This window comes from Sciurus carolinensis, chromosome 13, assembly GCF_902686445.1.
Source record: "Sciurus carolinensis chromosome 13, mSciCar1.2, whole genome shotgun sequence".
Classification (NCBI taxonomy): domain Eukaryota; kingdom Metazoa; phylum Chordata; class Mammalia; order Rodentia; family Sciuridae; genus Sciurus; species Sciurus carolinensis.
Window position 1 is genome coordinate 654,271 of NC_062225.1, and position 27,205 is coordinate 681,475.

Consider the following 27,205-nt stretch of genomic DNA (forward strand, 5'->3'; position numbering starts at 1 on the left):
TCTTACCCTTTATCTCCTTGGTTTCTTTTCCTGAGTCTGCTTCTGTTTTGGACCTTTAAGTACACCCTACTCCTTCTAGTTATATACTCTTACTAAGGATGCCATTAACTCTCAGAACTTTAATCCCTAAGCAAATGACTCTCCACCCTCCTCCTTTTTAGCTTTTTATTCAGATTTCTGAAGTTTCATTGAATTTTATCAGTTTATCCATATTATTCCACTTCATCAAGCCTCATCTTAAATGTCTTTCTGCTTTTGCTTTTACTGTTCCCTGCTGGATCAATTCTTTTTTAATGTGGGATGCTTTGCCACTGAACTACCTCCCCCAGTTCTTTCCTATTTTTTACTTATTTATTTATTTTATTTTAAATAATTTGTTAGTTGTCAATGGACCTTTGTTTGTTTATATGCAGAGCGGAGAATTGAACCCAGTGCCTCACACATGCTAGGCAAGCATTCTACCACTGAGCCACAACCCCTGCCCCTTTATTTTGAGACAGGGTCTTAGTAAGTTGCCAGACTGGTCTTGAACGTACCATCTTCCTGCCTTAACCTCCTGAGTCACTAGGATTACAGGCCTGTGCCACCACGCCAGCTAGAGTGAGTCCTTAACATAGTGGCTATCGTGGCTTTAGCAGACATAGCCAGGTGTGGTGGCACAGGCCTGTAATCCCAGCTACTGAGGAGACTGAGGAAGGGAGGTTGCAGGTTCCAAGCTAGTTTGGGTAACTTAAGGAGACTCTGTCTCAAAATAAAAATTTTTTAAAGGACTGGAGGTTTACCCCAGTTGATAGCACCTGTGGCTTCAGTCCCCACTACCACAAGTGAACAACAAAGAAAATCATGTCATGTCCTTCAGTGACATCCCATTACATCTGGGTAAAATCTAGTTTCTCTACCTCTCCCACCAGGCCCTTCGAGATCCGGCTTTTTTTCATATTCCATTGTTTCTACTCTGCCTCACTCTCTTCAGCCTATGCCTCTTTTTGTTTGGTGTTTCTTTGGCCCCAAACTTCCCATGCATCTTTGCTTAGCTCACTCCTATTGTGCACGTATTTTCTCAAATATGACCTTTACTTCAGAGAAATCTTTGTTATGAGATAGACTTAGGAGCTCAGCGGGTTGGCACAAGCCTGTAATCCCAACCACTCAGGAGGCTGAGGCAGGAGCATTGCAAGTACAAGGCCAACCTAGACAACTTAGTGAGACCCTGTCCCAGAATAAAATAAAAAAGAGCTGGGGCTGTTGCTCAGTGGTAGAGTGCCCCTGAGTTCAATCTCCAGTACTGCAAAAAAAAAAAAAAAAAAAAAAAAAAAAAAAAAAAAAAAGACTTATGACCACTCTTTTTACCCTTACCCTACTTTGTTTTACTTTGTAGCTCTTAGCACTACCTGACATCATAATATGTATTTGTTGTGTGTTTCCTACATTTAAAATGCAGTTTCCACAAAGGTACTATGAGCTATATCCCCAGACCCTAGTACTAGTAGATTCTTAATAAATAAATATCTTTGACATGTTTGAGTGAAAAAAAGAAATGTGATTCATGAATTTTCTTAATCTCCATAAGTGGGCGTAACCTCCTTTTAAATCTCCCATAGAGTTTGTAACCTCTGATGGTGTATGAGGTTCTCCAGAGAAACAGAACCAATAGGATATGTGAGTGTGTTATTTCTTTATTTATGATAAGGATTGGGTTCATGTAGATGTGGAGGTTGGCAGGTCCACAATCTGCAGTGCAGGCTGATGGACTGGAGACCCAGGAGAGCCAGTGGTGCAGTTTCAGCTGAAGGCCACCAATTTAAATGTTAATCTTTTCTAAAAACACCTGTCAACTTGACCCACAATTAACCATCACAGATGGTACCTACCTTATTCTATAAGTCTGGACTCATCCTTGAATTCCTTACATGTGGGTATTCAGGAAAAATGAATTGTTCTCTTTTTTTTTCCAGAAATGAACGGGTCCTTACTGAGTTTATTTCCCAGTTCCAACCCTTGCTTTTCACTCTTAGTTGCAGTAGCTTTTGGAGGTGGGCCTTCGCCTACACCTCTCACCAACTGCAGACATGGGAGTGGTTCCTTGCACATGAGGTCTTCTCTTGTACCTAAAAGAAGAGGGAGGAACATTATTGTCCTTCAGGTCAGCTAAACCAGCTTCTTTAACTGAGACCAGGTTCAGCAGTCTGATTTGGGGGTAAGAATTGCCTAGAGTGGAGGTGCTAGAAAGGGTTCTGCAGATGGTGCAGCCTCTTGGCCCAGACAGATACTGGAGTCCTTGAAGTTATTCCTCATTTTCATATTCCTAGATCATTGGCTTTCAAACCATTTTTAAATACATCTTATATAATTTAGTACACCTGAGTGAGAATATATAAAATACTCATGCAGAGTAACTGAAGAATTGTTACATTTATTCTTTTCGTTCTCTCATCAAGATCTAAACTATTTAAAAACTTGATAAATCACAATTTTGGTTTGCTTTTAAAGATAATTTCAAAAAATCATAGATGTTCATAGACCTTTATTTTATCCATTGATTTATATGTTGTGCTGAGAGTCAAACTCAGTGCCTCACACATGCTAGGCAAGCACTCTACCACTGAGCCACAACCCCAGCCCCTAAGATTGTTTTGTTTAAAATGACACATTTCAGAATTAACCAAAGTAAATTTCTATTACAGATAAGTAAAGAGTAAACCACAGTGCATCTCCCTCAACCTAGAGTGCACATTCATTCTTTTGCAGTGCTGATTAGCATCTACCATTGCCATAACTGAAAAGTAGTTTTTCTCCTAGACATAGAATATGTTTATACTAAGAGATAATGTTGCTTCAGTTTCAATCTCAGTGAATTTTTTAATGGATATACTTTTTAATCTTAATGGATGATTCTTATAAAGTATTTTAAGTTAACCATAGTAAAAGTTATGTTGTATATTAATCTGTATACCAAGTATGCAAGGGACCGATAACTTCTGGGTGCTGTTTGTTTGGGTGGAAGGAGTCCCTATGACAAGATACACCAAATTGTCAATTACGGCAACCAACAGGAAACCTGAAACCTGCAGTTAGGGTTCATACAAAGTCTGTTTTATTAAAGGTTCCACGTCCAGCTTGTAATGTTGCACTGTGGTTTTTTTATATATGTTCACTTCAGTTTGGTAGAGCTAAGGAATAGATGGTCCCTGCAAGAACATTACTAGGGAATTATATGTTTTCTCTTCCTTTTCAGTTTGTTTTTTTGTTAAAATCATGTCTCTGCAGGTCAGAAACAGCAGTGATAATTTTATAACTTGTTACAGAGTTATATGTCAAGGCATATTCTTTGAAACAGTATTGTTCTTTCTATATCCTAGATAATTACTAATAAAAAGGAAATCAAGAACTAAAAAGTAGCCAGTATTTTTGTGTTAACATAAGATGTTTACAAATAAAAAGAAACTATAACTATGCTTAAGAGAGTGCTCTGGAGGCCAGCCTTATATTTGGCAATGACTTCTTAGATGTGACACCAAAAGCACAAGCAATAAAGGAAATAGAAGATAAATCAGCTGTCATCAAAATTTTGAATTCTGTGCACCAAGGGACACTCGAGTAAAAAGAATGAGAAAAATACTTTTAAATTATGTATCTGATTAGAGTCTAGTGTTCAGAATATGCGAAAGAACTCCTACAACGTAACCACAAAAAGACAAACCAAATAAAAAGCAGGTAAAGACTGGGCGCAGTTGCTCATGCCTGTAATCCCAGCAGCTCAGGAGACTGAGGCAAGAGTAGTGCAAGTTCAAGGCCAGCCTCAGCAACTTAGTAAGATCTGACTCAAAATACAAAATAAAAAGGTCTGGAGGTATAGCTCAGAGGTAAGGTGTCTCTGGGCTCAATTCTCAGTACCAAGGGGGAAAAAAAATGTTAAGGTAAAATGATTTCTGTTCATTTTTCAGATAGAAGTGAAACCACTTTTTGTCACCATTTCGGGTTTCTTTTGGCCATAAAAGACTTGTTTTTCACATTTTATTCTTTTAAGTCAGGGTGCATTTTATAACTTACAGTGTGTCATTTAGTAGAAAGCATTTTTTCTTTCATAGCAGTACATAAAACACATTTTTTGTCTTCATGATTTATGGAAAAGAACTTAAAATTTAAGGTGAACTTTAAAAAAAACAAGAATATCCACAAAAATTCTGAAAAAATAGTACAAGAGGACTACCAGATATAAGCTTAATTCTAAGATGTTCTTGTTAAAAGTTTGCTGTTGGTATATAAATAGGTAGATCAGTGGGACAGAATAGGCAGTCATGGGGGTAGGAGAATTTAGGTTGAAACCAGCCTGGACTGGGCACCTTGGGCTACCATCATGGACGTGGAGGAGCACGGAGGCAGTGCTGACCTCCTGGTGCTGCTGACCCCAGCCACAGTGACCGCTGCCATGCACCTTAAGCATTGGCAGGACCAGCAGAGGCTTCAGGGTAGACCCATGAGAGGCAGGATCTCAAAAAGAGACCGTTCCCCTTTAGGAGGAGCAGATTATTTTGACTGAGCAATGTGAAGTAGAAAGATGATGTTGTTGGTAAAGAGATCTCAGAAAATGTGACTTGAAAGGATGTGACCTGTGGACAGAGCGGCCGCACTGGGAGCTGATGTGCCTGTGTTTGTGGTGAGCAGCTTATGAGATCTTCAACAGTTTCTTTTTGGTCATTGTCCTTTTAAACTGGGTCAGATAAAGGACAGTGGATCATATGTTCTAATACTGATGTAAAAATCCCTATGTCTGGACTCTTTCCAGTGGCTACCTAACTTTGCGTTTGTAGTTAAGAGACACTTGTTCTAGGACCAGGTCCTTTGCTTTTTCTGGCTAGCGTATGGAATGGCTCAACAATTCCTTTTATTTCAGAGAGAGAGGAAAAAAATCAGTGTGTCTCAGTCACTTCTGTGGGCAAATGCTCTTTTGTAGTTTCTTCTGTCCATGTTGTGCTGGTAGAAGCGCCTTTAAGGTTGGTGTCCAGGGCTTTTTTTCCCTTGTTATGCAGTTTGCTCAAACTGTCATACACAATACTTTTTGTGTGCATTTTGTGGGGAGGCTGGGGGATCGAACCCAGGGCCTTGCACCTACTAGGCAAGTGCTTTACCACTGACCCCATCCCCGGCCCTAATGCAAAAAACTTACAGATGCAGACTGCAAGCTGAGGGAGAGTGTAGCGTTAAGGAATATCCCCTGAATGTTGGGAATGTTGGTTCGAATTGATGACTACACCGGAAAAGCACTCTGACCCTTTGAGCAGGAAGAGGTGAATAGTAACACCACCCTGGTAGACTGGTCTCTGACCCTGTGAGCAGTAATAGAGGTGAATAGTAACACCACCCTGGTAGACTGGTGTCTGACCCTGTGAGCAGTAATAGGGGTGAATAGTAACACTACCCTGGTAGACTGGTCTCTGACCCTGTGAGCAGTAATAGGGGTGAATAGTAACACCACCCTGGTAGACTGGTCTCTGACCCTGTGAGAAGTAATAGAGGTGAATAGTAACACCACCCTGGTAGACTGGTCTCTGACCCTGTGAGCAGGAAGAGGGGTGAATAGTAACACCACCCTGGTAGACTGGTCTCTGACCCTGTAAGCAGTAAGAGGTGAATAGTAACACCACCCTGGTAGACTGGTCTCTGACCCTGTGAGCAGTAATACAGGTGAATAGTAACACCACCCTGGTAGACTGGTCTCTGACCCTGTGAGCAGTAATACAGGTGAATAGTAACACCACCCTGGTAGACTGGTCTCTGACCCTGTAAGCAGTAAGAGGTGAATAGTAACACCACCCTGGTAGACTGGTCTCTGACCCTGTGAGCAGGAAGAGGTGAATAGTAACACCACCCTGGTAGACTGGTCTCTGACCCTGTGAGCAGTAATACAGGTGAATAGTAACACCACCCTGGTAGACTGGTCTCTGACCCTGTGAGCAGGAAGAGGTGAATAGTAACACCACCCTGGTAGACTGGTCTCTGACCCTGTGAGCAGTAATACTGGTGAATAGTAACACTACCCTGGTAGACTGGTCTCTGACCCTGTGAGCAGTAATAGGGGTGAATAGTAACACCACCCTGGTAGACTGGTCTCTGACCCTGTGAGCAGTAATACTGGTGAATAGTAACACCACCCTGGTAGACTGGTCTCTGACCCTGTGAGCAGTAATAGAGGTGAATAGTAACACCACCCTGGTAGACTGGTCTCTGACCCTGTGAGCAGTAATACTGGTGAATAGTAACACCACCCTGGTAGACTGGTCTCTGACCCTGTGAGCAGTAATACAGGTGAATAGTAACACCACCCTGGTAGGCTGGTCTCTGACCCTGTGAGCAGTAATACAGGTGAATAGTAACACCACCCTGGTAGACTGGTCTCTGACCCTGTGAGCAGTAATAGAGGTGAATAGTAACACCACCCTGGTAGACTGGTCTCTGACCCTGTGAGCAGTAATAGGGGTGAATAGTAACACCACCCTGGTAGACTGGTCTCTGACCCTGTGAGCAGTAATAGAGGTGAATAGTAACACCACCCTGGTAGACTGGTCTCTGACCCTGTGAGCAGTAATAGGGGTGAATAGTAACACCACCCTGGTAGACTGGTCTCTGACCCTGTGAGCAGGAAGAGGTGAAATGTAACACCACCCTGGTAGACTGGTCTCTGACCCTGTGAGCAGTAATAGAGGTGAATAGTAACACTACCCTGGTAGACTGGTCTCTGACCCTGTGAGCAGTAATACTGGTGAATAGTAACACCACCCTGGTAGACTGGTCTCTGACCCTGTGAGCAGTAATACTGGTGAATAGTAACACCACCCTGGTAGACTGGTCTCTGACCCTGTGAGCAGTAATAGAGGTGAATAGTAACACCACCCTGGTAGACTGGTCTCTGACCCTGTGAGCAGTAATACTGGTGAATAGTAACACCACCCTGGTAGACTGGTCTCTGACCCTGTGAGCAGTAATACAGGTGAATAGTAACACCACCCTGGTAGGCTGGTCTCTGACCCTGTGAGCAGTAATACAGGTGAATAGTAACACCACCCTGGTAGACTGGTCTCTGACCCTGTGAGCAGTAATAGAGGTGAATAGTAACACCACCCTGGTAGACTGGTCTCTGACCCTGTGAGCAGTAATAGGGGTGAATAGTAACACCACCCTGGTAGACTGGTCTCTGACCCTGTGAGCAGTAATAGAGGTGAATAGTAACACCACCCTGGTAGACTGGTCTCTGACCCTGTGAGCAGTAATAGGGGTGAATAGTAACACCACCCTGGTAGACTGGTCTCTGACCCTGTGAGCAGTAATAGGGGTGAATAGTAACACCACCCTGGTAGGCTGGTCTCTGACCCTGTGAGCAGTAATAGAGGTGAATAGTAACACCACCCTGGTAGACTGGTCTCTGACCCTGTGAGCAGTAATACAGGTGAATAGTAACACCACCCTGGTAGACTGGTCTCTGACCCTGTGAGCAGTAAGAGGTGAATAGTAACACCACCCTGGTAGACTGGTCTCTGACCCTGTGAGCAGTAATACAGGTGAATAGTAACACCACCCTGGTAGACTGGTCTCTGACCCTGTGAGCAGTAATACTGGTGAATAGTAACACCACCCTGGTAGACTGGTCTCTGACCCTGTGAGCAGTAATAGAGGTGAATAGTAACACCACCCTGGTAGACTGGTCTCTGACCCTGTGAGGAAGAAGAGGGTGAATAGTAACACCACCCTGGTAGACTGGTCTCTGACCCTGTGAGCAGTAATAGAGGTGAATAGTAACACCACCCTGGTAGACTGGTCTCTGACCCTGTGAGCAGTAATACTGGTGAATAGTAACACCACCCTGGTAGACTGGTCTCTGACCCTGTGAGCAGTAATAGAGGTGAATAGTAACACCACCCTGGTAGACTGGTCTCTGACCCTGTGAGGAAGAAGAGGGTGAATAGTAACACCACCCTGGTAGACTGGTCTCTGACCCTGTGAGCAGTAATACAGGTGAATAGTAACACCACCCTGGTAGACTGGTCTCTGACCCTGTGAGCAGTAATAGAGGTGAATAGTAACACCACCCTGGTAGACTGGTCTCTGACCCTGTGAGCAGTAATACAGGTGAATAGTAACACCACCCTGGTAGACTGGTCTCTGACCCTGTGAGCAGTAATAGAGGTGAATAGTAACACCACCCTGGTAGACTGGTCTCTGACCCTGTGAGCAGTAATAGGGGTGAATAGTAACACCACCCTGGTAGACTGGTCTCTGACCCTGTGAGCAGTAATAGAGGTGAATAGTAACACCACCCTGGTAGACTGGTCTCTGACCCTGTGAGCAGGAAGAGGGGTGAATAGTAACACCACCCTGGTAGACTGGTCTCTGACCCTGTGAGCAGTAATAGAGGTGAATAGTAACACCACCCTGGTAGACTGGTCTCTCACCCTGTGAGCAGTAATACTGGTGAACAGTAACACTACCCTGGTAGACTGGTCTCTGACCCTGTGAGCAGTAATAGAGGTGAATAGTAACACCACCCTGGTAGACTGGTCTCTGACCCTGTGAAGAGGAAGAGGGTGAATAGTAACACCACCCTGGTAGACTGGTCTCTGACCCTGTGAGCAGTAATACAGGTGAATAGTAACACCACCCTGGTAGACTGGTCTCTGACCCTGTGAGCAGGAAGAGGGGTGAATAGTAACACCACCCTGGTAGACTGGTTTCTGACAGTGTGAGCAGGAAGAGGGTGAATAGTAACACCACCCTGGTAGACTGTTCTCTGACCCTGTGAGCAGTAATAGAGGTGAATAGTAACACCACCCTGGTAGACTGGTCTCTGACCCTGTGAGCAGTAATTGGGGTGAATAGTAACACTACCCTGGTAGACTGGTCTCTGACCCGTGAGCAGTAATAGAGGTGAATAGTAACACCACCCTGGTAGGCTGGTCTCTGACCCTGTGAGCAGTAATTGGGGTGAATAGTAACACTACCCTGGTAGACTCGTCTCTGACCCGTGAGCAGTAATAGAGGTGAATAGTAACACCACCCTGGTAGACTGTTGATTCGCATTCCAGTGAATCACTAGAACATCTACCTTGGAGGAGTGGGAGGAGGATGAGGGAATTGATGGTGAACTTAGAGGATGGGGCTTCCAGGGGCCAGTGACCAGAGCAGGAATCTCTTTGGCCGTGAGGAAGGAACTGTGTCGTGAGTAGAGGAGCGGCTGTCCTACTTCTGTGACAAGTGCCAAAAATAGGCAGTGACCAATAAGGAGCGCCTAGTTTTCTTTGAATTGTCAGTTCCTATGTGCGGGTTTTTTTTTTCAACCTGTGAAAGAAACCAGGAGTGTAAGATAGACCTAAATAAGAAACTAATTCTTAATATTTTTTATCTTTATATATTGTATGTCTGTATCATATTTGATCAAGTACAAATTTATATAAACAGACACATCTGCCCTAATTAAAATTGTTTTCAACCTCTTATCACATTGTTTGAAATTTTTGCATATATATATATATTTTTTTTTTTTTTTTTTTTTTTTGTGGTGCTGGGGATTGAACCCAGGTCCTTATGCTTGCAAGGCAAGCACTCTACCAACTGAGCTGTATCCCTAGCCCCATAATTTTTTTTGAAATGAGATCTTACTGTATTTCCCAGGCTGAACTCAAACTGCTGGGTTCAAGTGGTCCTCCCAGTCAACCTCTTGAATAATTGGAATCATAGGTACATTCCATCTCATCTGATTTAAATTTAATTTTTCTTTTTTCTTTCTTTCTTTCTTTCTTTCTTTCTTTTTTTTTTTTTTTTTTTTTTTTTTTTGTGCTGGAGATTGAACCCAGGGGCACTTAACCACTGAGGCACATCCCTAACCCTTTTTTATATTTTACATAGAATAGGATCTCATTGTTACATAGGGCCTCACTGTTGTGGAGGCTGGCTTTGAACAAGTAATCCTCCTGCCTCAGCCTCCCAACTGGGATTTATAGGCGGGTACCACCACACTTGGCTAATTTTAAGTTCTTGATGGTAACCCAGTAAAAATTACAATGTTGTGTGTGTGTGTGTGTGTGTGTGTGTGTACATAAATACATATGCACATACACACAGGTGTATATATACATCCGTATTTTCTTCTAACAGGTTCTGTTTCTCTTGATGTAGAATTACAGTAGATTGCAGAAATCTTAAACGTTCACTTTCTGAAGTTTGATAAATGGGAACACTTGAATAAACATGTATCTTTTGGGGCTGGGGAGATAGCTCAGTTGGTAGAGTGCTGGTTCAATCCCCAGCCCAAGGCCCTGGGTTCGATCCCCAGCACCGCAAAAAAAAAAAGTATCTTTTGGGGGACACAATTCAACCCACAAGCTGTAGAACCCTTAGATAGTAAAAAACAGTAGCAACACTCCTGAGTTTCCTCAGGCCCCTTCCCGGTTACTCTGTCTCCACACCCATAGGCAACTACTTGTGTTTCTTTCTGCCATCGATTGCTTTTGCCTGCTCTGTACCTAACATCCATTTCCTTGAATGAACCTTCACGCAGGATGGTGACCGTCATGGCATGGTCTGTGTAAGTGGGGAAGCTGGGAGACTCAGGTGGGTATGTGTGCAGGAAGTGTCTGGATAACAGGCCATAGCGTCACTGCCTTGGGCGAGGGGACCTGGTGCTGTGGAACAAGCGCAGTCGAGACTTGTCATGTTTAAAGCTCTTGAATTTTTATTTGGAATTTCAGATTTTAACTTGCTACTAGTAACCATTAACTTCAGCCAAATAAAAGGGAGGGTAGACAGTCAAGGCAAAAGAATGTGGAAGATGGATTTTAGAACAGGCTGCAAACTGTCGATGTAAGTTAGGGTGTTCTCAGACTCGAGCTTTGAATTTAGCTGGTATTTCCTGGAGTGGCTGTGGTCAAGAAGCTTGCTGCTTGCTGTTCCAGGTAGCCACTTAGACACTGCCACCAGCACCTTGACTTTTGACCCCAAGGCCTGTTTGTACCCAGAGATTAAAAAATACAGCCTTACACCAGACAGCCTCAGCGGTCTCCTGATGTCTCCTTCCTAAGCCACACTTGGAGTTACTAACTTAGAAGGTATAGCAGTTGGTTTCCTACCACCTGCTTTGTCGAACAGAAGGAAGATGCCCCTGTCTGTTAAAAGCAGTTCAAGATGTTTTGAATTCCACACTTTAGGTACTAATAGAAATACTTTTAAATATTAATTCCATAATGCTTTATGTTTTAAATTGTGTTCTTTTCAATATGTGTTAATACAGTAGTTTAGCTGTTTATGTTTAGGCAGTTGTAAATTGTAACTGGAGTCATTTCATGTATGTCCTGTGATCACGTGATCTATTTTCTAATAACTAAAAATACTTTAAGAGGGAAGTTTGTGTTTTTCTGGTATTCCTTAGGTATAATTTCTTTTTTCCTTAATATTTTAAGAGATGGGTCTTGCTATGTTGTCCAGGATTGTCTCCAACTGGTGGGCTCAAGCAGATTTTAATTTAATACAATCCTCTTGCCTCAGCGCCCCCATGTAGATGGGACTGGTGCATGCAGTCAAGCCCGCCTCTTAGACGCTATTTTATTAAGGAACCTAGAGAAAGCATTTCGCTCCTGACTTGTTGCAATCTGATTTTTCCAAATGGTATTAAAAAAAGACTGAAGAGTGAAGGGTGTAACCCAGTGGTAGAGTGTTTGCTTAGCATGTGTGAGCCCCTGGGTTCAATCCCTAGCACCTCAAAAACCCATTTTTTAAAAATATATCAATGCAATTAGTTTGAAATTTCAAATTGAAAGGTGTGAATAGTTTTAAGTTTATCAACACCTTCCCCAAATAGTATTTAGATGCTAATTCGTTTGCTAAATGTAAGGAATTATCCATAGATTGTTAAGAAACACTTAGGTTTGTGTTTTACTTTGATTAAAACAAACCAGGAATCCTAGCCCTGATCATTTGTTTTGAGTAGAGATAGATTTATTATATGCAGAGAAATGTCCTTGAACATTTACACATTAGTTAAATTTGCTTTTCTGAACACTGTTGGCTTTTAGTTGAGTGATACACCAGGATAAGGCCTCTAGGGAATTGACTGGCTACATAGTTAGCTTAGAGATGGGAAACTGGTTTTTCTAGATGAAATAAACTAAACTTGAATCTCTCCCTTCAGTGGTGTTTCTAAAACCATGGTACCGTGTTTTTAGTGAGACTGGGGAATGATATTTCAGAAGTCTAAATTAAGTTTACAAATCAAGAATAGATGTTATGCTATTTAGTTTTTCTTGCCCATTAAGAAAGCATATGGCAAATCTCAATGTGTTCAAAAAGTAATTACTATACATACATTTAAAAGTGTTAATTGGTCAGACTGATAATGTCTTTTTAAAATATTTAAAATTTTTTTTTTTTCTTCTGGAACTGGAGATTGAACCCAGGGGCTCTCTACCACTGAGCTATATTCCCAGCACCCTTTCCGCTTTTAATTTTTAATTTTTGTTTTTTTGGTGCTGGGGATTGAACCTAGAACTACATTTGCCACTGAGCCACATCCCTAGCTCTTTTTGTGTTTTTATTTCGAGACAGGGTCTCACTAATTTGCCTAGGCTGGCCTCTGACTTTTGATCCTCCTTCCTCAGACTTTGGAGTAGTTGGATTACAGGAATGTGCCACTGTGCCTGGCTTAAGAGTAATTTTACATGAGCTCTGGGCTGTAAGAAGCACCACTGTTTTTAAGAATCTAGAAATGTTGGGTTGGGGTGGTGGCTTAGTGGCAGAGCGCTTGCCTAGCATGTGTGAGGCACTGGGTTCGATCCTCAGCACCACATGAAAATAAATAAAGGCTTTCTGTCCATCTATAGCTACCAAAATAATTTTTTAAAAAATGTAGAAATGTGTTTCATTGCAAATTGATTTTTCCCCTTTTTGTGGTACCGGGGGATTGAATCCAGGGGCCTTCTACCACTGATCCATATCCCCAGCTCTTTTTATTTCTCATTTTGAGACAGAATATTGCTGAGTTGCTGAGGCTGGCTTCGAATTTGTGATCCTCCGACCTTAGCCTCCCAAGTGACTGGAATTTTGGGCATGCACCACTGTGCCTGCAGCAAATTGATTTTTGAAAATAAAATAATACTTTGTTAAGTGAAGATATTTGTGATGAAAGTATCATTTCTGTATTACAACCCTGACGGCTTCCCAGCACCTTTGACTGTCTTCAAACGGTGATGTTTTCTCTTTCAGACCTGTCTCTGTGGAAAGCTTGTCCTCCGTCCCTTGCGACCATGCCGTAGATACTCGACCTCCAGCAGTTCTGGGTATGTGGTTCGCTTCCTGGAAACCTGACTTTCTACTGTGTGCTACTAAGTGGTGTGTGTGTTTCTTTGAATATGGGAATAGCTCTTAAAACCTTTTATTAAGGAACACAGTCCTCCCCGCTTACCCATGGTTTCAGTTACCTGTGGTGGTCAGCTGAGATAGCATCTCACATCATCACAAGGTTGGGCTCAGAAGGTCAGATACTTTGAGCGAAAGAGACCATATTCACGTAACCTCCTTTTTAGTATATTGTTAGAATTCTTCTATTTTATTATTAGTTACTGTTGTCCTCTTACTGTGCCTAATTGATAAATTGAGCTTCATCATAGATACATATGTTTAGAAAAAAAACAGGATATATAGGTTTGTGACTGTCTGCTACTTCAGGCATCCACTGGTGGTCTTGAAATGTGTCTCCCCCGAATAAGGGAGACTTCTGTACATACACTGACACGTGGCTGTAATATTTCTGGAATACCTTCTGGAACATTCTTTGTCTGTAGGTGAACATTTGCTAACGATGTTCCTTTGAGATGGAGGTAGTTGGAAGCATCAGGACAGACCCCCCCACCCCCAGGCTGCCTTCCATGCCATAGCCATAGGCTCACACCCTGGGTACAGCGTGTTGTAACATAGAAAAAAATGTGTTAGCTCTGTTAGATATTTTGTCCTCTTATGTTTGTAAAGGGTTTACTTTACTTACACAAGTGCTTAATTAAGGAAGAGGAACTTTAAAAGTTATTAGTTCTTTTTAGGGAAGCCAAAGGAAATAACGTGAACACCTTGAGTTTTAAGTGTTAAAAAGATAGATTGCTTCCTTCTTTCTGTCATAGATATTGTCTTTTTTAGTTAGCAATAAATAAATGTGATTCTGTCGTGAACATGTTACAAATAAATCAGGAAGCTGGGTGTGGCGGCGCTTGCTGGTAATCCCAGGAACTGGGAGGCTGAGGCAGGAGTCACAAGTTTGAGACTAGTCTCAGACATGTAGGGAGACCCTGTCTCAAAAATAAAAGGACTTGGGGTGTAGCTCAGTGGTAAACCACCCTTAGGTTCTATTCCCAGGAGCAAAAAAATCTCCAAAACCCAGGAAGAGGTGATGTGTGGCTGCCGTGGTGAATCAGGGACGGAGGAGTCGAGGGCAGAGGTCTGGAGACTCCTTCACTGCAGCAGCGCCGAGGAATAATCCCTGTGTGTTTCCCATTTCTTCACCTAGGTTGACTGCTGGCAAAATCGCTGGAGCTGGCCTTTTGTTTGTTGGTGGTGGTGTTGGTGGTACTATCTTATATGCCAAGTGGGATTCCCACTTCCGAGAAAGTGTAGAGAAAACCATACCTTACTCAGACAGACTCTTTGAGATGGTTCTTGGTTCTGCACCTTATAATGTTCCATTGCCAAAGAAGCCGGTAAGAGTTTTAAACACTATTTCAGTGTGTCACGTGGAATACATTTATAAAGCAAGCTGTTTTCATCTTGAAAATATTGTGTGTGTAATTCAGTGCAGCTGCCAGGTGCATGCTAGTGCTCTTTAGACTGAGGTGATAGCAGTCTGTACAGGTGAGCTCTAGCCTTTGGAGTCCACGGGTGCTGTCCAGCGTGTACCTTGAGGAAGAGTGCTGCGCTTACACACAGGTGAGAGGGGAGCCTGCATGGCAGAGGTGACGGCATGGGTGTGGTGGTCGGGCAGCCCTTATCCATGCAGCTCTCAGGCTCTTAACTTGGAACACGAAAAGCATAGTGGAGACCGGTCACCATACAGAACCCACTGGTATGCTCAGCAGCGGATCCTTTCAGACCCTAAAACAAAGTCACAGAATTTTCTGCTACATGCTGATCAGTTGACAGGAATAATTTCCAGTGTGCTGCATATTCTTTAGAGTTTCACCCCTTTTTACTCACAGTCTTGACTTTTTAAAAAACTCATTTTAAATATTTCTTCATTGAAACACATTTTCTTGTTTAAATACACACACACACACACACACACAAGCATGGATTTTTGGTGTTTGGTATTAGGCATTTTTATATACTGTGAGCTGGATGTGGCTGATCAATTCTTTCTGAGAAACTGTGTGGACTTCTGTCTCCAGTATCTAGCATGGTCTTGACAAAACCTTAACAAAGATTATATTTGGAAAAACAGATATTCTCTGATTTCCTCCCCATTCCCACCCCAACTCCATTTTTTCAAAATATTCCTGGCTAGTCTTTTCCATCACTTATTCTTTCATAGTAACTTTAAAATGTTCATGATTGAGGGAGACAAGGTCTATTTTAAGCTAAAGCGCCCAGGAGAATACCTGGGGGCAGTTCCAGGAGCATGGGGTCAGGTGAACAGTTGAGAGCAGTGTGCTTTTCTTGCTCAACCTGACTTCAGGGATCATTGAAGATGAAAGCCCTCTCTCTAGATGACTTTGGGCTCTTGTCACTCTGCTTAGCTGTCTGCAGAGTATTGCCACTTGATGGCTGGGTGTGTCTACACTGCACTGCCTCAAGACACACATTCCTCATCATTTTTTTTTTGTTTTTCCTTTTTTTTTTTTGATGGTCCTGAGGATTAAACCCAGACCTTGGGTGTGCTAAGCTCTGTCACTGAGCTGCACTCCAGCCCCCTGATTTGCCTTTTTGAATTAAGGATAGTCCCAGGCTATCAGGTTGCTGGATTAGAATTCTCTTCATCACTGCCATGTTCTCTTAAATCTCCTGTCTTGTTTAATATTCTTTTTCTTGCTTCCCCACCCCAATCTGGCCTTTATAACTTTATATCCAAATGATCTTCTGAACTAGACCTGCTGATCTCTCCACACAGTCTTTCCCATCTTCCTCCCAGTCTCCACCCGCTAGATCCTCCTGGAAGAATCTAGGCTGTCCTCATATCGATACCAGAGAGCCTCATAAAATGAGCAGTATCACATTTCATGATTCCACGTTCATGTGGAATGTTCACACGTTTTCTGTTCTTTAACCACAGACTGAGTAAGGAGCACGCAGCCAGGGGTGGTTACCTGTCAGCCAGAGCTGGCCATCCGGGTCCTTCGCTGCTCCGTCAGTGGTTCTCGCCAGCGCGGGGAGTGCCACGCAGCACCCTGGTGGTCTGGTCTTACTTGCCTTTCCAGTTGTCTGTCTGAATGGTCCTCGTGTAAGCCCTTAGTTTTGCGCCAGTTGGTCTTACAAAAAGGCCCTGTGTTTCCCACTCCTCCGCCTGGTGAAGCGGTACTCATACTCCAGGCCCTGTTGTAGGGGCCCTCGTTAAAGCAGAGAAACAGAAGTCCCGAGAACCTGCGCCCCTTTCCCCAGGGCATCTTCCACCACAGTGGCTTCATTTCTCTGCCTGCCAACAGTCTTCAAGGCCTCTGTCCTTTGCTGCACAAGCCTACCTGTATCTTCTCTTCATCTAAATTATCATAGTATTAGCGTTTTTATTTTTTAAACGTTTATTCAGCATTTTCTACTATTGTACATTGTTATCAATTTGTTGCTTTCAAAAACTATGCATTTTATTTAATCCTTGTAGTACGAGCATGATAATTTACTAAAAATCTTGGTAGATATGGAATAGGACTTACCTAAAGAATACATGTTATATTTTTTTGTGGACCTTAATACCCAAAAATGTCATTTCTCTCAGATATATGAATTTCATTCAAATTTCTTTTAAATATGTATATATTTGAGAGAAGTTCTTTTATCATGCACACACACAGCTCTAGTAAGAATTCTAATGGATTCTTTTAGTAGGTAGGGAAGCAGGCAAGATGATTTTAGTTTGATCCCCAGTACTGCCAAAAATAAATAAATAAATAAGAAAAATTATTTAAAAATTCATATGGATGAAATAATGATGTTTAAGACTAGCCAAGAACATTTTGGAAAAGTATGGGGGGTAAGGAGGGGTCAGAGGACACTTTTCCAAATATTGATTTTGATATAGTGCTCCTTTAATAAAATAAGGTTCTGGCACAGAATAGAAATTAGAGGAGCCGGATGCAATGGCACACACCCTAATCACAGCTGCTCAGAATTCTGAGGCCGGAGGATTCCAAGTTCGAGGCCAGCCTGAACAACTTAGACTCTGACACAAAATAAAAAATAAAAATGTGGGCTGGGGATATGGCTCTGTTGGTAGAGTACACAGGCCCTGGGTTCAATCCCTAGCACAGCAAAAAAAAAAAAAAAACAACGCTTGGGGGTGTGGGTCAGTGGTAGAGCACCCCCAGGTACAATACCAGGTACAGGGAAGTGGGGGAACAATAACAACAGCAGCACTTGCCCAGCATGCATGAGGCCCTGGGTTGGATCCCCAGGATCACAGAAAAACAAACAGACCCTCAGCAAATGCTGCTCTTCAGTTATGCGGACAAGGATGTTCATTGCTGTGTTGTCTGTAGAGCCAAAATAAAACAGGAAATAATTGAATGTCTGTGAGTACAGTAGTAGACCAAATTGGGAGATAGCCTTCCTTTAGGATAGTATGCAACTAAAGATTCCTTGATCTGGAAGAGAATGTCTGTGGTATTTTTTTAAGTTAAAAAATCAGGTTACATGTTAATTTTTATAATACAACCATATTTTGATTTAAGTAAGTAAAGAAATATGTGGTTGAGTGGGAGGATAGATTTCAGGCTGCTTTCATTGACTGCCCAAGAGAGCTGGAAGGGAAAGGTTCAGTGGAGAGACAATGTTTTTATATTGTTGAAAACATTTAATTATATATGTGATTATATATATGTAGTTACACATTATACACACATAATTTTGCTTTAATTTATTACTTGGCAGATAAGCAGGGCATTTGCTTAATTATGGTTTCCATAGAGTTCTTGGTACATTTAGAAAACTAAAGTTAAAATTTGATAGTCATGAGACTCAAGACATTTAAACCTACAGTTACCTAAATTCATAATTTTAACTACTATCTTTGACTCTGAAATGTGCCATTTTGGCCCAGAGCTTGTTGCTGAGTTTCTGTATTCTGTAGCTTTAACCCGGTGCCCCTTTAGACATTTTTACATCAAGTAATTCAAATTCCAAAACAAATTCAATACCTTCAACTTTTGTACTTTGCATCCTTGTCCCAGATAGAACTGAAAGAGCTCAATAAACCCTTTCTCCATACTTATTTACTAATACCAACCTCTCCTGCTATTTTTGGCTCTAAAATATTTAAAAAAAATTTTTTCTTATAATAAAAATAATACCTAACAAAAGCTGGAAAATACAGTAAAACTGCAAGAAATATGATCACTCATGATTTTACTCTGCAGTACATACACTACTGTGAGTTTCTGCTACTCTTTATTTTTCTAAATGTAAAGTTTTATAGGTGGTTTTTTTTTCACTTATTAAAATATGATATAATGATTTCTTTAAAATTTAGCATTATATAACTTTTTTTCAGTCTTGCCATTTGGTCCTCAAACTATTTTAAATGGTGACAAAATATTTACTTTTCTTAAATTTTAACTGTCACAGGTTGCATTCAATATCACATCATTTTAAAAACATTATTATAAAAGTTATTTTAACCAGACTTTTCTAAAATGAATAGTTTACTTTGGGCTATTAAAAAATGATGGCCATTTCCATGCTTAAAAACCTCCAAGATGGAACAACAGGGACCTGATTTAACTCTCCTTTTGAAAAATCTATAAAACTTGACAAAATATAAATTAATTATAACATATATAAAGCACTTTTTTTTTGGTTCATCCCCAACCCTTTTTTTTTTAAATATTTTTAATTGTCAATGCACAAGTAAAATTGTTTATTTTACTTATTTATATGTGGTGCTGAGATTCGAACCCAGTGCCTCACACATGCTAGGCAAGCGCTCTACAACTGAGCTACAACTCCAGCCCTGCAGCCCTTTTATATATTTTATTTAGAGACAGGGTCTTGCTGAGTTTCTTAGGTCCTTGCTAAATTGCTGAGGCTAACTTTGATCTTGTGATCCTCCTGCCTCAGCTTCCCAAGCTGCTGGGATTACAGGCATGTGCCACCGCGCCTGGCATAAAGCACTTTTGTGTTTTATATAAAACACATTTTCAAACTCTGACCACCAACAGGATAGTTGTGCCAGAAGGAAATTGGAGGTGATCTCTAGGACCGCCTGCCCTTGGTGCCTGTGGAGTGTCTGCAGACTAGCACAGGGGATAGACCCACGCAAAATCTGGTGGCCCAGAAGGTAGAGCAGGTGGAGCTGCGTCCAGGGAGGTCAGGGTGAGTGCAGCTTAGAGAGTGGAGCACTAGACAGGACAGAGCCACCAGAGAGTGAGCGGATACCTGCTGAGAAGCTGTGAGCACTCAGCAAGCATTCAGCAGGCTGCTGCTCGGTACTCATGGACGGAGGCAGTCGCTGACCCGGGAAAGAGGCGTCCAATTGTTGTAGGAAGCGCCAGGTCCCAGTGGCTTCACTGCGACCTCAGCCAGGCTGGTTTTGGAGGTTCTAGTCCATGACCAGTTGGGCCTGTGGCTTCTGAGCCCGAGATGAAGGAGTGTGTGATAGCAGAGCAGCTCGCCTCATGGCGGGGACAGCAGGGACGGCGGGGACGCGGGGAGGGAAGAGGATGAGCTGGAGAGGCAAGTGAAAACCACTGGTGTATCTTGACATTAGTTTGCTTTTTACAGTGAGTGTGTGTTTCGTAATTTCAAAAGCAACTTTTTTCTTTGCAGCATTGGGGCAAAAATGACATTTTAAATAAAAACAAAATGGCTATATTTCTAGTTGATAAAAACAGATATATTTCTAGTGATGCGATTCAGGACTACTTCTGTTAAGTAGTCATCTTGGGAATGTACAAGACTCATTGCCAGAAAGTAGGACAACATAGGTGGTCAATAAAAGCATTACTTACTCAGTAATTTTCCCTAGCAAGTCCTCTGCAGTCCTCTTAATGAACAGTGCCTTAAACTGAAGTTGGGCAGTAACTGTGAGAGGAGAGCAGGCCTCGCTTACAGTTCAGCCATGCACCTTTGTGTGTAGTCTCAGGACTCCTAGAGAAGAAAGAAATGGCCAGTTTTAATTTTTATTCCATGCCTCTAATGGGTTGTTCATTTCTGAGGGGTGTGCGCACAAGACACCGTGTTGCGATTCAGGACGGCAGTGGGAGTATCTTGGTGTGGTGCGTGTGGAAGCAGTGGTGTGGGGGAGGGAGGCCAAGTGGACCCATCAGCTCTCAGAAGCTGCCTTCGGTGTTGCTAAAATACAGGCTACGGATGATGGCTCCTCTTAGTGTGGTTAATAAAGCATACACTGCAAATGTTGGTAACTTTATTTTAAAGGCCTGAAAGATTTGACTTTAAATATTACTCTGTGCTACCATTTTTTAAAACAGTATTACATCTTAAATGTGTAATGTTTTCATTTTCAAGATTCAGTCCGGCCCTCTAAAAATCTCTAGTGTGTCAGAGGTCACGGAAGAATCCAGACAGCCTGCCTCACGGCTCCAGAAGCAGAAGGAAGACGCTCCAGCCTCAGCAGCAGGTACTCATGTTACAACTTCCTCGGAATCCATAGGTTAGGAGGGGTTTCAGTGCATCCGGACCTAGAGGCAGGAGGAGGGCCCTGCCCCGAAGGACTCAGGGCCCCAGCTCACATCCTGGAAAGCAGTGTTCACGCCTGTCCTTTCGGTGGGGCACAAAATTGGGTGTGACTGTGAACAACTATTGAGCAATAATTGTCTTGTCTACAGCGACTTTATTTTTCCTTTTTCCTTTCCCCCTCTGACTCCTATTTTTTCCGTTTGGATTTTAGGATTTATTCTCTCTTTATATCTTCTTTTTCTTCCTCACAAGTTTAAATCCTATCTTCTTATGATTAAAGTGTTGTTTTTTTTGTTTTTGTTTTGGTCCTGGGGATTGAACCTAGGGCTGGTCAACCACTGAGCCGTATCCCAGCCCTTTTATTTTTTATTTTGAGACAGGGTCTCACTAACTTGCGTAGGGCCTTCTAAGTTGTTGAGGCTGACTTTGAACTTGCAGCCCTCCTGCTCAGCCCCCTGAGCCACTGGGATTAAAGGCAGACACCACTGTGCCTGGTGTGAAAGTGTTTTCTACAATCCCTGCAGATACTTCCTGCCTTCAGGGTTTACCAGTAATCCTGTCTTAGCGTACAGGCTGGTGATTGTTCAGCACACTCTTGAACTTCTTGTTTCTCTTTGGTCACTCCTGTCCATGACTGGTCACCTGACTTCCATTCCCAAACATTCACTGAGTGCCTGTTGCGTGTCAGACATTCTTCTACGTACTAGGGTCATAGCAGTGAACACAGCAGTTCAGAATTTCTGCTGGTATTTTGGTGGGATGAGGGGGGAGATCATGGGAAACTACACAGGTAGAACGTATTGAGTGTCATGATGCTGGGAGGGAGTGTTGCCATTTTAAATGGAGTGGGTAAGGAGGCCTGACCTGGAGTTGTCGGTGTCCTTGAGCAGAGACTAGGAGTGAAGGGAGGCTGGTGGGGAAGGCAGCCCTGCAGCAGGATTCCTTAACGTCAGGGCCCAGCATCTCAGGGAAGAGCAACTGAGGCCGGAGTGGAGTGAGAAGGGAGAGCAGCCCACGTAGGCCAAGGGCGGAGGGCCCCGGGGTGGCCTGGAGCCTCCCTGTGCAGCTTGTTTCCTATGCTGAGTGCGGGGAGGCACTGGAGCTGCCCAGCCAGGGAGTGACATCCGACTGTGAATAGGGCCTCGCTGGCTGTTTGAGCAGATAAGGGGCCCAGGGCAGAAGGGTGGAGACCAGTTAATGGGCTGTGTCTCCTAAGTGGGCTTTCCCCCATTTCATTTCTACAGTACATATTTTTCTCTTTGTTTATGAATTTTCAGGCCCTTGATTTCGTAACCTTCCTTTTTTAAAAATGTCATTTCTGGTGTGAGTTTTTGTTTTAGACTGAGTTCTTTTTCTCTCACAGACCTACTGTCCACTGGGATGTTTCTTCTTTGTGTTTAAAACTGCCATCTTGTTCTTGCTCACACCTCTTCCTTTATCTCTGCCACTCTTGGGCGCCATCTCACATGCTCTGGTTCATGCTTTCCTGTCTTTCACTGCAGGTGTTCTTTCCCTGTTACTCTTTCTCCACGTTGTATAGCCCTGGTGTCCTCTCCTGTGTGTGAGGGTCAGCACTGTCACGCCAAGTCTTGCACCAGAGTAAGGGGGGAATGCAGATGGATGCTGGCAAGACTTCCCTTCTGTGTTCCTACCCTTTCTCAATTGTGTGTGTGTGTGTGTGTGTGTGTGTGTGTGTGTGTGAGAGACTCACATGTGGCAGTAAGATGTGTTGTGTTTTAAGGAGCCAGATGCGAAGTGAGCAGTAATGGTCATAGCTTTCTATGATACCATGAATAATATATATTTATAGCATCTACAGAGGCAGCTCAAATTATTTCTGCAGCAGGTGATACTCTTTCCGTCCCAGCCCCTGCGGTTCAGCATGAGGAATCTGTAAAAACTGATCGCCCTGAAATTGGTGAAGGAAAACCCACACCTGAAACCTCAGGTAGTTTAATTATTTATATTTCTTGTATTGTAGATGGTATGCTTATCAGAACTACTTAATGCCTAGGCAACACCTGGACACTCTGTAAATATACATTTATACTGCTTTTAAGTCTTCAGATTTGCTTATGAAATTTTCAGAGTTTGTAAGTCCAAATAAATCTTTGAAAATAAAGAAGTGAGCAACGGAGCTCTTATTTCTCCATCTTGGAACTGCTGAGATGGTGATGTGGTCTTAGAATTCTTAGCAGCAGCATGCCATGCTGGACTGAGAGGTTGTGTCCCTGTTAGCCGTTGTGTGCAATCTGTCTGAAACTCGATCTCCTCTTATTTACTTCTGCTGCAAGAGGAAGCACCCTCATCCTCTGTAAGGGAGCGACCACCCGAAGAAGTCGCCGCTCGCCTGGCTCAGCAGGAAGAGCAGGAGCAAGTTGAGATTGAGTGTATGTAGAGCGACGGCCTCTGGGGCCCCGGGTCGCCTCCTTGTGCCGCGAGCGCCAGCACCGGCTGGCCGTCACTCCCCAGCTGTGCTTCCCATTGCTCTCTCCTCCCCACCTTGCTCTCTCCTCCCCACCTGTTCATTGTTTGTGTTCCTCGGAGCTGCTTTCACCCAGGTGGTGGACACTCCAGGTAGTGCCTGCACTTGCTCCACTTGTTCTGATTGTTAGTGCCCAAGGTCCTTTTGTTTTCAGTACTGGTGATTCAACCTCAGGGGCACTTCATCACTGAGCTGCATCTCCAACCTTTTTTATTTATTTTGAGGTGGAGTCTCGCAGAGTTGCCCAGGCTGACTTAGAACTTGGGATCCCCCCACCTCAGCCTCCTGGGGAGCAGGGACTATAGGCCTGTGCCTCCATGTCCTGTCCTGAGGATTCTTTATACTCTGGGGAATAGTAGTTGATCATTTATTTTAGCAGGTTAAACTCGTAATTTTATTTGTCATCCAGCCTCTGGACTCTCACTGTTCACACTGCCTTCTGGGTGGGCCACTACTGGGAATTGAACTGAAGGGTGCTGTACCACTGAGCTATATCCCCAGCTCTTTTTTTTTAACAGGAGGATAAGTTATTTTAATAGATTGTCATAACCACAAGGGTAAATACCAGCTTACCATGTATCTTTGTTCAATGTTTTTATTAGTGCATTATAGCGGGGTTCATTTTGACATCATACGTGCATGGAATCGTGCTCCACTGAAGTCCCTGGTTGCTGCTGCTCCCCTCCTCTTCCCTCACCTGCTCCCCTTCTCTGGTCTCCTGGTCTTCCTTCTTCTACTTCTTGTTGTTTTTAATTGGTGCTTTACAGATAAACATAAAGGTGAAATTCACTGTGGTGTGTTCATGTATGTATGTAGCATAATTTGCTCAGTTTCATTCTGCAGTTCCTCCCTTTTCTCCTCCCTCTTCTCTTCCCTCCTCCTGCCCCTTCAATCTTCTTCCTCTGCTTCACTTTTCTCACCTCTGTTTTCTTGAGATCTGCCCCGCTGCCTGTTTCCCCCTTATTTTGCTCTAGCTTCTGCCTATAAGAAAAATGAGTCAACTTTTGACTGAGTCTGGCTTATTTTACTCAGCATGGTGTTCTTCAGTTTCATCCATTTACCGCAGGTATCAGAATATCATTCTTCATGACTGAGTGAAACTCCTTTGTGTATATATACCACATTTTCTTTATCATCTGTTGATGGACTTGTTCCATTTGCTGTTGTGAATTGCACTGCTGTAAACATTGATGTGACTGTATCATTATAGTACCCTGATTTTAGCCCAGTGTTTTGAGGAATCTCCTATACTGCTTTCCAAAGTGGTTGTACTGATCTGCAGTCCTACCAACAATGCACCTTTTTCCACATGACCTTGCGGGCATTTATTATTATTTGTATTCTTGATGACTGCCTCTCTAACTGGGTGAGATGAAATTTCAGTGTAGTTTTGATTTGCATTTCCCTGATTGCTAGAGATGAACAGTTTTTCTGTTTGTTAGGCATTTGTATTTCTTCTTTTGAGAAATATCTGTTTCTTTTGTTCATTTCTTTATTTTTTTTGTGATAAGTTTTTTGAGTTCTTCGCATATTCTGAATATTAATCCTCTGTTGGAGGAGCAGCTGTCAAAGATTTTCTCCCATTCTGTAGGCTCTCTCTTCCTGCCCTTGTTTCCCTTGCAGTGCAGAAGCCTTTTAATTTGATGCCATCCCACTTACTGATTCTTGGTTTGATTTCTTGAGCTTAGGGGCTTGCTGAAGAGGTGGCAGCAGCGCCAGTGTATTGGAGTGTTGACCGCACATTTTCTTCTAGCAGTTGCAGTTTCTGGTCTAAATCCTAGGTCTCTGATCCACTTTGGTTTGATTTCTGTGCAGGACGAGAAATAGAAATGCAGTTTCATTCTTCTACGTACGATAATCTGATTTCCCCAGCACCATTTGTTTAAAAGGCTGTCCGTCTCCAGCGTATGTTCTTGATCCTTTGTCAAGGATCAGGTGGCTGCAAGGTTGTGGGTTTGTCTCTTCTCTTCTGTTCCCTTGGTCTCCATGTCTGTTTGGTGCAGTACCATGCTGCTTTTGTTACTGTAGCTCTGCAGTATACTTTGAGATCAGGTATTGTGATGTCTTCAGTGTTGCTCTTCTTGCTCTGTATTACTTTGGTTGTTCTGAGTCTTTTATTCTTCTAAATGAAATTTAGGACTGTTTTTCTATTTCTGTGAAGAGCATTTGGTATTTTGATGGGAGTACACTGAATCTGTATAACTGTTTTAAAGGTAGTATGGCCATTTTGACAATATTAATTCTGCCTATCCAAGAACATGGGAGGTCTTTCAGTCTTCTAAGGTCTTCTTTAGTTTCTTTCTTGAATGCTCTTCATTGTTAAATTTTGAGAGACTTTGGTAAATTGCTGAGGCTGACTTTAAACTTGTGATCCTCCTGCCTCAGCCTCCTGAGTCCCTGGTATTATAGGTGTGTGGCTCTGCGCCTGGTTCACTCTGTCACACTCAGGTCTGACACTGGTGAGACATGGGGTGTTCTGCATGTCTCTGGCTTTTAACTTAATTATAAATTGTTTTAATTCTTCGTTGTTCTCGAGAGTGTTTAAAAGGTAAGAGCTACCTGAGATGTGTTTCCTGCCTGTTCAGAGCTGCCCCGTGGGTGTCCGTGGAGACTGGAGTGTGCAGCTCTCTCTGTGCTGAAGAGAGAAGGGTTTCTCGCTCTGAGGGCAGATGCCGGAGCGTCTTGGTTCTGCAGGCAAACCACTGTTTGTCCCTTTCTGCCTGCCTCTCTGCTGTGGTGCTGGTTCCGCCCGCTCTGGAGGGTGCAGTGGGAAGCATGGGGAGGGAGAGGGCCTTACTTGGGTTCAGGTTTGGGTTTAGGTTGTTTCTTATGCATTCTTCTGAGCTCTCGGCTGTGACATGGATAGTTAAGGACATGACATAAATTGCTTTTCAATAAGTGAAATGCTTCAGCACTTTTCCCCCCACTTGGCTGAGAGTTTTAAAATTCACGTTTCTTCAGTTCTTGGTTTTCTCCCTGTATCACGTGGGCATCTCGACTCAAGATGTCTTCTGCTTTATCTTCTCCTTTATTATTATTTTTTTTGGTCCAGTCTTTCCTACCTTCTGTTTTGGGGCAAAGTGAAAGCGCTGCAGATCTTGACCCTCAGCTGCCTCCCAGCCTTGCTTGCGCTCCGTGCTCCTGCCTCTGCAGGGGCTTCAACTGGTGAGCCTGGGTGCCCACCTGGAGCCCCGCCAGCCATCTTTCCTTCACTTCACCCTGGAGCCTCTCCACCTGCGGAGGCCCCGCTTGGGCCTCTGGGCTCCTGCTCCCACCTGTGTTCACGTCCTCTGCCGAGCAGCTGTGCTCTGGTCCTCTCCGCTGGCTCTTGTTATGGAGGTGGTCTTCTCATTGCCTTTCTCCTTCCCAGGGCTGTGTGTCCCATTCAGTACTGGATCATCCCTTTACTTTTGGAGTATGAATCTTGAAGTTTCTCTGGTGTTTTCGAGGCAGCCTATACCGATGTGACCTATGTAGCTGGCAGCCCTTCAGTGTTGCTGTCTGCCGTTTCTTGCGCTCTTTTGCAGAAAGTCACTGTCCATTGCAACCTGCCTTTCGTTTTTTGTTTGCATATACATACGTATATATGCACCCCCACACCCCGCCGCCCCATGCACACTTTTTTTATTCTCCTATTTCTTTCATCTTGAATCCTGGCAATATTATCCCTGGATTTCCCTTGCTAAGGGATTGGAAATGGGCACCTCTTTTTCCCAGTGAGTCTATATAGTTATTTAAAATGAGGATCACTGGTGGTGATGTTGATTAATGGCCTTTATAAATGTGTTATTTCCTCTTTATTTACATTTGCAAAGTGTTAGCTTTGTTTAAGCAAATTCTTTCTTTAAAAAATCCCCA

The 27,205-nt window shown here is 43.1% G+C and overlaps 1 protein-coding gene across 10 annotated transcripts in view; it reads left to right on the forward strand.

Moving 5' to 3' along the window:
* Immt (inner membrane mitochondrial protein) overlaps window positions 1–27,205 on the forward strand; it is a 44,748-nt gene that overhangs the window by 1,680 nt on the left and 15,863 nt on the right. Inside the window, exons 2-6 of one of the 10 annotated variants that reach the window (XM_047522814.1) lie at window positions 13,246–13,319; window positions 14,537–14,726; window positions 20,692–20,803; window positions 22,673–22,810; window positions 23,157–23,260. In XM_047522814.1, coding sequence (XP_047378770.1) covers window positions 13,246–13,319; window positions 14,537–14,726; window positions 20,692–20,803; window positions 22,673–22,810; window positions 23,157–23,260 — 618 coding nt within the window. Of the gene's footprint in view, window positions 1–13,245; window positions 13,320–14,536; window positions 14,727–20,691; window positions 20,804–22,672; window positions 22,811–23,156; window positions 23,261–27,205 lie in introns of those variants that run through there. The other 9 variants (XM_047522804.1, XM_047522805.1, XM_047522807.1 and 6 more) reach the window with 9 other exon arrangements.